Genomic DNA, 13,639 nt, shown 5'->3' with positions numbered 1-13,639 from the left:
TCGTCCTGTCCCCTTTGCAGAAAAGCATCCCCAAAGAATGATGTTTCCACCTCCATGCTTCACGGTTGGAATGGTGTTCTTGGGGTTGTACTCATCCTTCTTCTTCCTCCAAACACGGCGAGTGGAGTTTAGACCAAAAAGCTCTATTTTTGTCTCATCAGACCACATGACCTTCTCCCATTCCTCCTCTGGATCATCCAGATGGTCATTGGCAAACTTCAGACGGGCCTGGACATGCGCTGGCTTGAGCAGGGGGACCTTGCGTGTGCTGCAGGATTTTAATCCATGACGGCGTAGTGTGTTACTAATGGTTTTCTTTGAGACTGTGGTCCCAGCTCTCTTCAGGTCATTGACCAGGTCCTGCCGTGTAGTTCTGGGCTGATAACTCACCTTCCTCATGATCATTGATGCCCCACGAGGTGAGATCTTGCATGGAGCCCCAGACCGAGGGTGATTGACCGTCATCTTGAACTTCTTCCATTTTCTAATAATTGTGCCAACAGTTGTTGCCTTCTCTCCAAGCTGCTTGGCTATTGTCCTGTAGCCCATCCCAGCCTTGTACAGGTCTACAATTTATCCCTGATGTCCTTACACAGCTCTCTGGTCTTGGCCATTGTGGAGAGGTTGGAGTCTGTTTGATTGAGTGTGTGGACAGGTGTCTTTTATACAGGTAACGAGTTCAAACAGGTGCAGTTAATACAGGTAATGAGTGGAGAACAGGAGGGCTTCTTAAAGAAAAACTAACAGGTCTGTGAGAGCCGGAATTCTTACTGGTTGGTAGGTGATCAAATACTTATGTCATGCAATAAAATGCAAATTAATTACTTAAAAATCATACAATGTGATTTTCTGGATTTTTGTTTTAGATTCCGTCTCTCACAGTTGAAGTGTACCTATGATAAAAATGACAGACCTCTACATGCTTTGTAAGTAGGAAAACCTGCAAAATCGGCAGTGTATCAAATACTTGTTCTCCCCACTGTATATATATGTACATATAAAACGTAAACATACATATATACAGTGCATTCTGAAAGTATTCAGACCCCCTTTACTTTTTCCACATATATATATATATGTAAAAAATATATTTACAGTACCAGTCAAAAGTTTGGACACACCTACTCATTCTAGGGTTTTTCTTTATTTTTACTATTTTCTACATTGTAGAATAATAGTGAATACATCAAAACTATGAAATAGCACATATGTAATCATGTAGTAACCAAAAAAGCTTTAAACAAATATATTTCAGATTCTTGATGACAGCTTTGATGACAGCTTTGCACACTCTTGGCATTATCTCAACCAGCTTTACCTGGAATGGTTTTCCAACAGTCTAGAAGGAGTTCCCACATATGCTGAGCACTTGTTGGCTGCTTTTCCTTCACTCTGTGGTTCAACTCATGTCAAAACATCTCAATTGGGTTGAGGTCGGGTGATTGTGGATGCCAGGTCATCTGATGCAGCACTCCATCACTCTACTTCTTGATCAAATAGCCACATTTGGTCAAATTTGACAGCATGCTGTGGTAGCTAGTAAAATATATTACAAAATATATTTCATAAAATGTTGATATATGTTGACATGTATTTTAATGAATGGAAAATGTTGCTTTTGACCTTATTAAAATGCAATGCATAAAATGACAAAGTTCAGCACAAAATCATAATAGCATGCTGTGGTATACTATGAAAAGTTTGAATGAATGACTCATGACTGACAACTAAAAGAGTGCTTTCAATAATCAGATTTTTTTGCTCAAATAACTTGATCCGTTGTTGAATTGTGGCATGGAAGGTTGCATCTGAAACACAAAATATAATGTACAAATTACCTACAATGTATGTGCAACATATGTATTTTGAAATAATCCCTTGGAATATCAAAGTTATACTTACAATGCAGCTTCCTTCACCTGCAGTGTCCATTTTCAGACTCACAAGTTGACAGTTAACCTGTAGATAATGCAGAAACAGAGTCAGTGAAAACATTCCACACAAGATGAAGAATTAGGGGTTAATGTTCATGAACATCAAATTGATACTTACAATGCAGATTCTTTCACCTCCAGTGTCCATTGCAAACTCACCTGTAGATAGATAATGCAGAGACAGAAAGTCAGTGAAACAATTCCACACAAGATGAAGAATAAATATATGGTTTAATGTTCATGAACACATTTTAACTTCATTGAGGACTAGCTAGCTAAGTGATACAAAATACTACTTACATTGGCAGGAGTCTGTCCATAGGCAGCTGAGGCTCCCAATTCGAGCTAGCCAATTCTATCAGAGACACCCGGGTCACTAAAGCTTGCTAAGTTAGCAAGCAAGCAACACATTGCTTGGCTAGCCAAGAACATTTAACAATAGCTTTGGCAATTAAAGTATTGTATATCTAATATATGCATGACATTAACTTTACTGAACTCTACTCAACTTTAATTTTCAAAACAATTTTTACCTTGGTCAGTCACACTGCACATTGGTGGCAAGCTAAAAAAAAGCTAGCTAGCTATGTTAGCAATCTTGATTAAATCTCTTGCTTGCAGTTGAATAAATTATCTTCCTCTGTCACCCACCAGGTTAAAAACATATTTTAAATCGATGTTATGAATGTATAATCAAATAAAATGCCGTTATCCACAAGAAAGCTTTTAGGTGATGACAGCTGCTCTTTTCCTTCTTCTGAAGAAAACTCAAAATTGTAAGGGCTGCTCTGTCAGTTGGAGGCCTGGCTGTGGCTTGGGAACATTTCAAATTGTGATTGACAGCTCAGGAAAATATATTTTAAATATATTTACAGATATGTTCTATGTTCAAGTGTCTTTTTGAACTAATCACCTAATTTATTTTTACTATGCTTCATAAGTGGCAGGTAGGCTATACATCAACTACAACTCAAATATGATCCAACTTTTGCATGCAAAACAGCACTTTGGGAACCTAATGCTAATGTACCAAAGGTCAATAGAGACTCAACATTATCTTTGGGGTAGAGAAGGTTGTGACTTGTGAGTTGTGGGTATATATTTTACACATATATTTTACAAGTATATCTACATATCATTTATTTATTTATATATTTGATAAATACATTTTCCCAATATATTGAAATATATGTCTATTTTATTGAAATATATTCCAATATATGATTTTTCTGTAAGGGGGAAGAGAGGAGTTCAGAGAGGAGAAGTGTTTGGGAGAAAGTAGCTATAGGGTGGAGGGTACACAGCGTGAGAGAGATTCTGTTTTCCTCAGTGAGTGCTGACTACACACATGCAGACCACCGCTGAGACTGAGAGATCAGGTGGGGAAGGAGGGTGATGAAGGAGGGTAGAGACCACTCACCCACAGGAGGGGTGAGGACAGGGGGAGATTGCAGGGAGAGGGGGTAGGAGAGAGAATGGGGGAGGAGGGAAGAGGAGGGACGAGAAAGTTCACAGAGGGGACTCTCTTCTCCCTTGAACCAATACTCTTGAACACTTCCTTAAACCAAGTACCAACACACAGGAGTATGTATTAAACCTATTTGTCCCCCTGTGTCGCTCTCTACAGAACCAGTTTGTGTACCAGGCGTTACCTATACCACAGCAGTGTATACTGTATATGAAAACCTCTCTCTTCTGTCTCCTCTCTCTCTCTCTTCTTGTGTCTCTCTCTACAGAACCAGTTTTTGTACCAAGACCCTAGTTTCGGCATGGAAGACAGGTTGGGTACCATGGGGACCATCCCACGGGTGCTGTCCCTGTCTGTAGTCCCAGGGTGCAGGCCCCCAGGGGACCAGTCTGCAGGGGGGCAAGGCGGCAGCGGCCAAGAGGACAAACGCTTCGAGGACCAGCGCTGTAACGGCACCCTGAGGAAGCAGGCCTCACCCCGGCCCACGGGACCTCCAGGACAAGGCGGAGCTCCAGGTGACACCTCTTTTAGCAGTTATTTTAACTTCCTTGATTCTTCATATATTTTGTCTATATTTTGTCTTGTTTGTTTGTGTTATTTTGCCTACGCAGATCGTTGCATTGAGATTCCTCTGTAATGAAAAGCGCTATAGAAATGAATTGCATTATTATTATTTAGCCTCAGGTCCAGGGGAGGACAGCAGTGGACAGCGCTACAGTGCAGACCCCACCATCATGCTGGGGGAGAGAGGAGCTAGAGGAGACACAGACCAGGATGGATACCTGACCGCCATGAGGGAGAAGGCCTCCTCAGGTACAACATGTCTTCACTATTCAGTGTTTTCCTCAGGTAATGTCATGTACAACAGGAAGCACTTCTTAACTGTTTATGATGTCTTGTCTGCTTTGAAAAAGCTTTTATCCATAGCAACAGACTTTGGTTTTTGTTGTATTTTTGAACTTCTGGTTCAAAAACTTTGCATTAACTGTTCCAGTTAGATAGAAGATAAAAGTTCAGAAATGCAAAAATAGGTGAAAGACTCCTCTTCTGATCCTTTGAAATGAGCCTCATCTGTTACCAGGGGGGTGTACTGTTCTGTAGTGTAGCTAGTGATGTCAGAACCAGGTTTCATCATCTCCTCCTCTTCCTCACCCTTTGATCCAGAGAGCTGTAAAGACGAAGGCCTAGAGCACAACACATCACACACACGTACACACTCACACATGTACATGCACACACACACTATCATACACACACACATTCGCACACATAGAGGCATGTCAGAAGCTGAGGGCAGACTAGTGAAGAGATCAGAGAGATCAAAATATACCAAACCTTCTGTTCATCCTCAAAGCCTCTAACCTCTCTCTCTCTCTCTTTCTTTCTTTCTCTCTCTCCTTCCCCTCTGTCTCTCATTCTTTCCCCCTCTCTAACAGACTATCTCAACCCTGTGGAGGAGAATCCGTTCGTGACGCGCCGGAGGAACGGAGACACCCTGACCCTGGACACCTGTAACCCCTACCAGGTGGACTTTTTTAGGACTATTTGGACTATTACTTATGGACTATATGCACCTAAATTTGTATACAGTTTTCTACTGTTGTCGACATTGCCCCCCTTTTTTCTACTTTGATGTGTTGAGTGTAGTGACCTCATGTTATTCCTTAGGATTCTAAGTCGTTGTTTTATGATATCTACTACCCAAACACATAGAAGTGTTTTAAGATAGTCCATGTTATTACTATCTAGCTATTTGAATGCACTTTAACTAAACTTTAACTTGACAGGTGGCCCCCATAGGTCCCCAGCAGGCCGGCTCCGGCCCCAGAGTGGATGACGAATATGTCAACGAGCCCCTCTACCTCAACACCTTCCACAACCCCGGAGGACCAGGGCCAGGAGAGGGAGACTACACCGATTATACCCTGAAAAAGAACGGAGTCCCTGGGGGACACAACCCTATCCTTGCCACCCTTACCAGCCAACCAGGCGCTACTGGCGTCACTGCTGGCCAATCAGGCACCACCCAGGCAGGGAACCCCTCCCACAGCGTCCAGGCAGCCAACGCCCACACTGTCTCCGCACAACCGGGATACGCTGCACCTCCGGGGCTCGGCGCAGCCGGCCCCCACCCAGGGCACATCCTGCACCCAGGTCACCCTTCCCACCCCGGGTACACCCTCCACCCCGGTCTCACAGGCACCATCATGGTGGACAAGAAGACCAGACAAGACAAGAACAAGACGTTTGACAATCCAGAGTACTGGCAGCATAGCCTCCCTCCCAAGGCCACCCTGCACAACCCCGAGTACCTGCAGGACTGCAGCACGCGCTTCTTCTACAGGCAGAACGGACGTATCCGGCCCGCCGTGGCTGAGAACCAGGAGTACCTGACGGAGTTCGCCCTGAAACCCGGGACCGTGCTACCGCCCCCGCCCTACAGACAGAGGAACACTGTGGTGTAACGTGGAGTAGTGAGGAGGACTGGGTGAGAAGAGGAGGAAGACAAGGCGAGGAGGAGGAGTGAGGGGGATGGACGGAGGAAGAAGGGCAAGATCGTGGGAGGATGGGAGGAGGAGAGAGGACTGAGTGTGAGAGCGAGGAGGAGAGAGAAGTGAAGACGGGAAGGAGGAGGAGTGGACAGTCCCTCTCACACTCAGTCACGCAGTATTTACGTATCAATGTATCAACCTTGGTTCCCTTCACCAGCACTGGACTGACACATCTATGTCTGTCTGTCTGATTACAGTAACATTACACAGAAATATCACAGTAATATTATTGTAATATACAAAATGCTGAGAGCCTCCTACCACCCATGAACCCAGGACTAATGAGCACCTCTCTGTCTGTATCTATCTCCTTTATACTGGATTACAGTAACATTACAGTAATATTACAGTAATATACATACTGCTGAACCCAGGACTAATGTGCACATTGCTAGCCTCCCCTTCCACTCAGCCCCTCTTAGCCAACCTTAACTCCTCCTCTACCACACTCACTACTCTCCCTCAGCTCCGCCTCTTCAGTGTTGATCACACAAACAGGCGCCACCGACTCCTGGGAAACGGTGGACCTCTCTCTCATGTGACTTTGTCCTCTTCCTGACTCCGACTTTATACTCCTTTAGACTCCAGCTTCACCAACAACATCAACAACAACTATAACAACAACAACAACAGCAACAACAAAAACAACAACAACAGCAGAACGCTAAAGGAACAGTGACATGTAATGACTACTGACAGACAATAACACCGTCCCCCAGAACTATTGTAGCCAAGAACAAGGATCTATTGTTTGCTCATTATCTTACCTACACTATTTTATTAGTAAGAACCATACAGTAATTCCCAGTTGATACACAACACTACACTTGGAGCACCACATTTTCCAACTGGGTTAATTTGTAGCAATCCACCAACAACACGTACAGTAATGTCATGAGAGCTGTTGGTGTCCAGGACAGCAGGTTCATATAAGAGGAAATGTATACATCTGTGTATACACTGCTGTTCCATCACTGTCTGCCAAGCCCCAGCCACGCCATTCATCTGTCTCATAATGTGGAGGATGAATTCATGTCCGCTGACTGGACTTGACTGGCTGGCTGGCTGACTGGACTGACTGGCTGGTTGACATGGTTTAAACCCCTCTGAATACGTAATGCAATTCAAACATGGATTGTACAGCACAGCTCATATTCTCTATAACATGTTCATTTGCATCTCGCAAAGAAGGAAGATGTGCTCCCAACCTTGACACATCAATAACCCTGTACATGTGTGATATAGTCACACACACACACACAAACACATACACACACGCACAAACACATACACACACACACGCACAAACACACACAGAGATAGCGTTAGCGTCGTGTGCATTCCGTTTTGAACCAGGAGCTCGGTTGACCTTGGGTTCTAAAGCAGTGGAGATAGCACCAGCCAAGGTAGTGCAGCGGCATGAGAAGACAAAGTCACAGCAAGTAAATGGCAGTGTTATACTGTATGTAAAGCTGGAATGGCCTACGTTGAACACACTGAAATACATCAGGCAGAAAGTGCCACAGCCCAGGATTTAAGAGGAAATAGGCTTATCAGTAAGGAGAGGATCTCAACCACCCAGCCATGCTGTTATAACTTCTAACCCACATGACTTCTGAGGCAGACAAATCCGGACCTGGATCGATGCTGTCATAGAATATAGATCGGAAACTGCTGTGTGTTGCAATATTTTTTAACTGATAAACCCTGGCAGAGTCTGTCTGTTCGTTCCCCTATCAGAGCTGGTTACAAAGACCTCAGGAGACAGGACTGATGAGGTAATGGGGACTGAATTTTGAACTGGACTGGATAGATAGACAGTTGGAGGAGAAAGAGAAATAGATGCCAGGGTCATGTTCATTAGGCACCAAATGGAAGACAACGGACTGAAACAGGGAGGGACTACCTGGACATTGCAAAATGTTTTGTCCACGTGTGTGGAGGACTGGAGAATTCTGGGGCCTGGATAGGTGGCGGGCGGCAGACACCAGGCTGGGATAAGAGAGGCCTAAAAACTTGGTCTGGTCTTGGGTCTGGTTTTGGGCATAAAGGAGGATAACTAAGCCCTGATGTGGTGGACACAACCATGGAGGAGAGTCATTGAGAGTTCTGGTCAAACTGGAGAGGAGAAGCCTGAGAACCTGATCTGGTCTTGGGTCGGCCATGGCCAGTGAGGAGTGAACAAAGCATGGAAATACACAGGAAATAAACCTAGTACACGCCAAGCGGACTCATCATTGGTGGATATGTTCTGTGGAATAATATATTCATTTTGGGGGGAAATTGGGGATGGATGGCATCAGATTTGGACAGTTGAAATACTGTAATTATATTATGTCATGCCATGAAGAATAGTATTGCTAACTAAAAAAACATCATACTGGCCCCTAAAATGAAAACCTTTGCTCCACCCCCAAATGTCTCTCCCCCCTTCTACGTACAGTACAGGGGCATCCCTCTCCAACAATTTGCAATCAAGATGGAAAATGAAACTGTGCCAAAACATTTGGAGAGATTTCCTTCCTCCACAATGACATTTTCATTAAGAAAATGCAGGAGCTACAGCAGATCAAGGACATTGAACACTTTTCTATTCATGTTTGACAATAATGACAGTACAGGTAGACAGACAACATATCTATGGAAGGCCAGGTCCATGTGTCTCAGAATACTGCCAGATCATTCTTGTTTTCGCTGCTAGTAGAGGGGGAATACTGTCAACACAAAATACATATTTAGATTTGGGCCTTTTTGAGTTTTGTTAATTTGATAGGACTTATTAACCATTTTGGCACAGCCAAACCTCTCTCTTCATTGTTTCCCCAGCCAGAAGAACATCCGGTTCTCAATACGTTTATTTTAATTATGTTTTATCTATTGCATCGCAGCTATAGAAAAGGCAGGCAGCCTACCCTATTTCACTGTTATTTTTCTCATTGTGGCTTCAGTTTGTACGATCCAGAGATGCAGCACTTAAATGAAGACTAGCAGAAGTAAACGATGGTAGTGGTGGAAGAAGAGAACAAGGCTAGTAGTAACCGTCTAGAAGCACTGACAGGAGAACTAGAAGGCTCTCCACCCCAATGAAAATAGAATGAAATGTCCGGGAGTTTTTGGAGAGGCATTGTGTTGTTTTTTGTTTAGTTTAGCCAAACACAGATGTTTCCTGGATGATGTGTTTAATTCCAGTTCTCCTCCTTTATGAAAAATAATGACTTGCCAATTAAGATCCATCTGAAGCACTTCAGAGCTTAGTGATAGGCTAGCTAGCAGGCAAAGCTACAATGGTAGAATCATGAAAGTGGTCCTTGTAGACAAAGCTACTTAGGTAGCATCGCTAAAGAGTTTATAGTCCTAGTGGACAAAGCTCCATTGGAATAACCACAGGAGGATATAAGGTCTGTTTAGATAGCTGATCACAACGCACTACAGAGTCTCTGTCTACAAACCTACAGTGGTAGAATCACTACAGAGTCTCTGTCTACAAACCTACAGTGGGAGAATCACTACAGAGTCTCTGTCTACAAACCTACAGTGGTAGAATCACTACAAAGTCCCTGTCTACAAACCTACAGTGGTAGAATCACTACAAAGTCCCTGTCTACAAACCAACAGTGGTAGAATCACTACAAAGTCCCTGTCTACAAACCTACAGTGGTAGAATCACTACAAAGTCCCTGTCTACAAACCAACAGTGGTAGAATCACTACAGAGTCTCTGTCTACAAACCTACAGTGGTAGAATCACTACAGAGTCTCTGTCTACAAACCTACAGTGGTAGAATCACTACAGAGTCTCTGTCTACAAACCTACAGTGGTAGAATCACTACAGAGTCTCTGTCTACAAACTTACAGTGGTAGAATCACTACAGAGCTTATAGTCCTTGTGAACTAAGCTACAGTGGAAGAACCATGTGAGGATATTAGGCCTGTTTAGATGGCTAAGGCTTCTCTTCGGCAACTCTACCTGAGGTAAACACTGTGTGTGTGATCACTAGTGTCTACTGACTCAACCGGTCCTGTAGACCTAGCTCTCTGACAGGACGTTAATGTGTTACATGGACATAAACACTGTGGCTGTGTCAGATACCAAGGTACTGTTTGTTTGTTTGTTTGTTCCTTCTCATTTTGGAGGTTAAAATTGAATTTTTCCTCTGATTTAAGATGATTCGTTTGAGAGCTAACATTTACTATATCTGTATATATTGTCCTTGTGTAAAATAAGTGTATAACAGTAGAGTGGAATCTCTGCTTTATCTGGGGAGTTTATCTGGGCACGTTTTATCCCAGACTATGAACATGGGGATATTGGTGTTGGGGCAATAACAGCCTGTGAGAGTGATGTTAAGAGGAGTCATGATGGATCTTACTGGTCAATTAAAGCCAGTCTACAGGAGAATACAACACTAGTGCCCTGTGTATTAAATACCGAAGCTAATGAGAAACAATCCCTTAAGGTAAACCCTTATTTGAAACCCATCACAAGGGTCTTTTAGCTAGCAGTGTGCTGATAGCTCTCCTTGTCCTCTAAAGCTGCTCTGTTCTGCTGTTCTGTTCTGTGGGGAAATCATATCACCCAACATCTCCAACCAACATGGCGGAGATAAATACTGGTGGACAGGGCAATAGTTTCCCATCCTAAGCAGGGTAAAAGGCAGAGATATTAGCATTCCACAAATGTTAGGAGATCAATACATCAGTGTTACCATAGGTTGTCTGAGAAGCAGCGTTTGGATGCAGTGCTGGAAGCAGAGGAAGAGACTGGAGTTTTACTTTATCTCAAAAAGATGACTAAAGAAATGTATGTAGCAAACACTGTTGAAGTTGAGTGGTGTGTATTTAAAAACGGACTACCATAAAGCAGTTAATGAGGAGCAACTTGAACAACGACCAAAATGATTTTGAAGAAGCGACCGGCGAGGAGTTTCAGAAGTGAGAGTCGTAGAATCATAACACTTTAACGAATTATGTCTTCGGGTTGTTTTAGCAAAATCCTTTATGTACAAAAGGAGCACAAATTTTCCCTCTGTTTCATCTCAACACTGATTGTGCACACTCATTTTAATCAGCAATGTTGAAACTGTCACATTTATTTGATTCAGCTACTACTGTATTTACAATTTTGGGGTATAATAATCAAAACAGATGTAACCATGACATCTTTAAGAGTATTGTAAATTGTGTTAATGATGATGTTTCTTAGTGTATCTCAATGGGGGGTTCATAGTGGCAATAGATTGTTGTTTCTTTGACTCTGTTGCTATGAGAAAGGGCACAGACATTTCGGTGAAGGCCTCTTTCACACTGTTGTATTTCAATGTTACTCCCAACTGGATCCTCCCCTGGATCTACAACTTGGAGTAAATACCTAAAGTACACGATGGACGGTATTCCTGTCATTTCTTACAGTACGAAATTAATTTCTAAAGTACATTTTTGTAATTATTATGGTATTAATATGTACAGTTTGTTCCAATAAGCCTTGCCTGTTTCCCCATGGGCTGAAGTATTCCTTTGCACATAGATAGGATTTAAATCCCTACATGTACAACTAAATACTGTATGAGAGGCTGCACTCAGTGCATCTCAGAACTTCACTTATTGATACATAACAGTTAACTAACACAATATTCATACAATTCATCATATACTATAACACACAAAAACACTGTACTTTTGTAACACAGCTCATTTTACAGTGGTACTATTGCGTATTCCTTCCTTTAAAACGAAGGGAAAAGACAGTAGTTGTAGAGTAAGCACAGTTTACAATACATGTTGATTTGCTGGTAACTAATATATGGGAGGGAATTTCTTTTTATGACACACAGGCATTATACTGAATGGTTGTTCTTGATCATTTTAATACCGCTCTTCAACCGAGAAAATGTGAATAGTATTTTTATAGATAGTGGAAGTACTGGCCAGGTGCATTTGTAAATAGAGGGAAACAATACTTTTTGGGCTGCCATGATGTTTTTGGTTTCTCTTTTAATTCTGTCATATTACTGCTTTTTGTTGAATATTATTGTGTGTGATCAGTTTTCTTCTTGGTTTTTATTTCTGTATATATATATATGTAATTTAACCAGTGAATTCTGATTTTAAAAAGCTTGCAGTTTTTGTAGTCCCCGCTGTTTCCCTCGTAACTGTATTTAGAACAACTTGGTGGACTTTGTGGTTAAAAACCTCTTGCTCACAGGGTAGAGGTGCTTTTTCCTTATTTTGGGTGTATATTTCAGTCGCCTCTCCATCCTCTCCTCCCCCTATAGACATGTTTTGATTTTGTACAGAAACCACCCACCCATTGGAGAGAATGAGGCTCTGTTGCAATACTGATGAATACTTCTCTATCCTGCCTCTACTGTATCTCTCGCTCGCTCTCTCTCTCACCATCATTTCGTATCAATTTAACCGGTATTCATAATCAAAATGTATTTAATTCCTATCTGTGGTCTGAGGAAGCACTATGGGCCTTGGATAATGCGTACATACTGTACCCACAGACAAAATTTAACAAACACATATAGCCTTTGCTCTTCTTGGGCAGCCACATGATGCTAGATTGACTGGTATCCCTCGTATCTCCAGTCAGACCCCTGACCCCTGCTCTCTGATGGTGGAATTGGGTAAACTAAAATAGCTTTTTGCCTGGATTATATTGTAGATTTAAATGTACATATTAGTCTGTTGGTCTATGGATATTGGTTTTGTTATTTGAATTGGTTCTTCATGATTTCATTGATTGGTTGATTGGGACTTATCTGACTGTAGTCTAGAATGTCTGGTCTAAATAGACCTGGTCCTGGCCCTAGTCCTGGTCCTGTTCCTGGCCCTAGTCCTGGTCCTGTTCCTGGCCCTAGTCCTGGCCCTGGTCCTGGCCCTAGTCCTGGTCCTGTTCCTGGCCCTAGTCCTGTTCCTGGCCCTAGTCCTGGCCCTAGTCCTGGTCCTGGCCCTAGTCCTGGTCCTGTTCCTGGCCCTAGTCCTGTTCCTAACCCTAGTCCTGGCCCTAGTCCTGTTCCTGGCCCTAGTCCTGGCCCTAGTCCTGTTCCTGGCCCTAGTCCTGACCCTAGTCCTGGACCTAGTCCTGGCCCTAGTCCTGGCACTAGTCCTGGCACTAGTCCTGGTCCTGTTCCTGGTCCTGTTCCTGGCCCTACTCCTGGTCCTGGCCCTAGTCCTGTTCCTGGCCCTAGTCCTGGCCCTAGTCCTGGTCCTGTTCCTGGCCCTAGTCCTGGTCCTGTTCCTGGCCCTAGTCCTGGTCCTGTTCCTGGCCCTAGTCCTGGTCCTAGTCCTGGCCCTAGTCCTGGTCCTGTTCCTGGCCCTAGTACTGGTCCTGTTCCTGGTCCTAGTCCTGGTCCTGTTCCTGGCCCTAGTACTGGTCCTGTTCCTGGCCCTAGTCCTGGTCCTGGCCCTAGTCCTGTTCCTGGCCCTATTCCTGTTCCTGGCCCTAGTCCTGGTCCTGACCCTAGTCCCGGTCCTGGCCCTAGTCCTGGCCCTGGTCCTGGCCCTAGTCCTGTTCCTGGTCCTGGCCCTAGTCCTGGTCCTGGCCCTAGTCCTGGTCCGAGTCCTGTTCCTGGCCCTGGTACTGGCCCTAGTCCTGTTCCTGGCCCTAGTCCTGGCCCTAGTCTTGGTCCTGGCCCTAGTCCTGTTCCTGGCCCTAGTACTGGTCCTGTTCCTGGCCCTAG

At 43.7% G+C, this 13,639-nt stretch overlaps 1 protein-coding gene across 2 annotated transcripts in view; it reads left to right on the top strand.

Moving 5' to 3' along the window:
• LOC139546622 (receptor tyrosine-protein kinase erbB-4-like) overlaps positions 1-11,337 on the top strand; it is a 518,533-nt gene extending 507,196 nt beyond the window's left edge. For both annotated transcript variants that reach the window (XM_071355216.1, XM_071355215.1), the window contains exons 26-29: positions 3,671-3,917; positions 4,081-4,215; positions 4,839-4,927; positions 5,190-11,337. In XM_071355216.1, the coding sequence (XP_071211317.1) occupies positions 3,671-3,917; positions 4,081-4,215; positions 4,839-4,927; positions 5,190-5,867 (1,149 nt within the window). In that variant the 3' untranslated portion in view covers positions 5,868-11,337. The remainder of the gene's footprint in view (positions 1-3,670; positions 3,918-4,080; positions 4,216-4,838; positions 4,928-5,189) is intronic.
• Positions 11,338-13,639: the final 2,302 nt, after the last annotated feature.

This window comes from Salvelinus alpinus, chromosome 20 (genome assembly GCF_045679555.1).
Source record: "Salvelinus alpinus chromosome 20, SLU_Salpinus.1, whole genome shotgun sequence".
NCBI lineage: Eukaryota > Metazoa > Chordata > Actinopteri > Salmoniformes > Salmonidae > Salvelinus > Salvelinus alpinus.
Note: the sequence above shows the minus strand (reverse complement) of the source record. Positions and strands in the feature narration are given on the sequence as shown.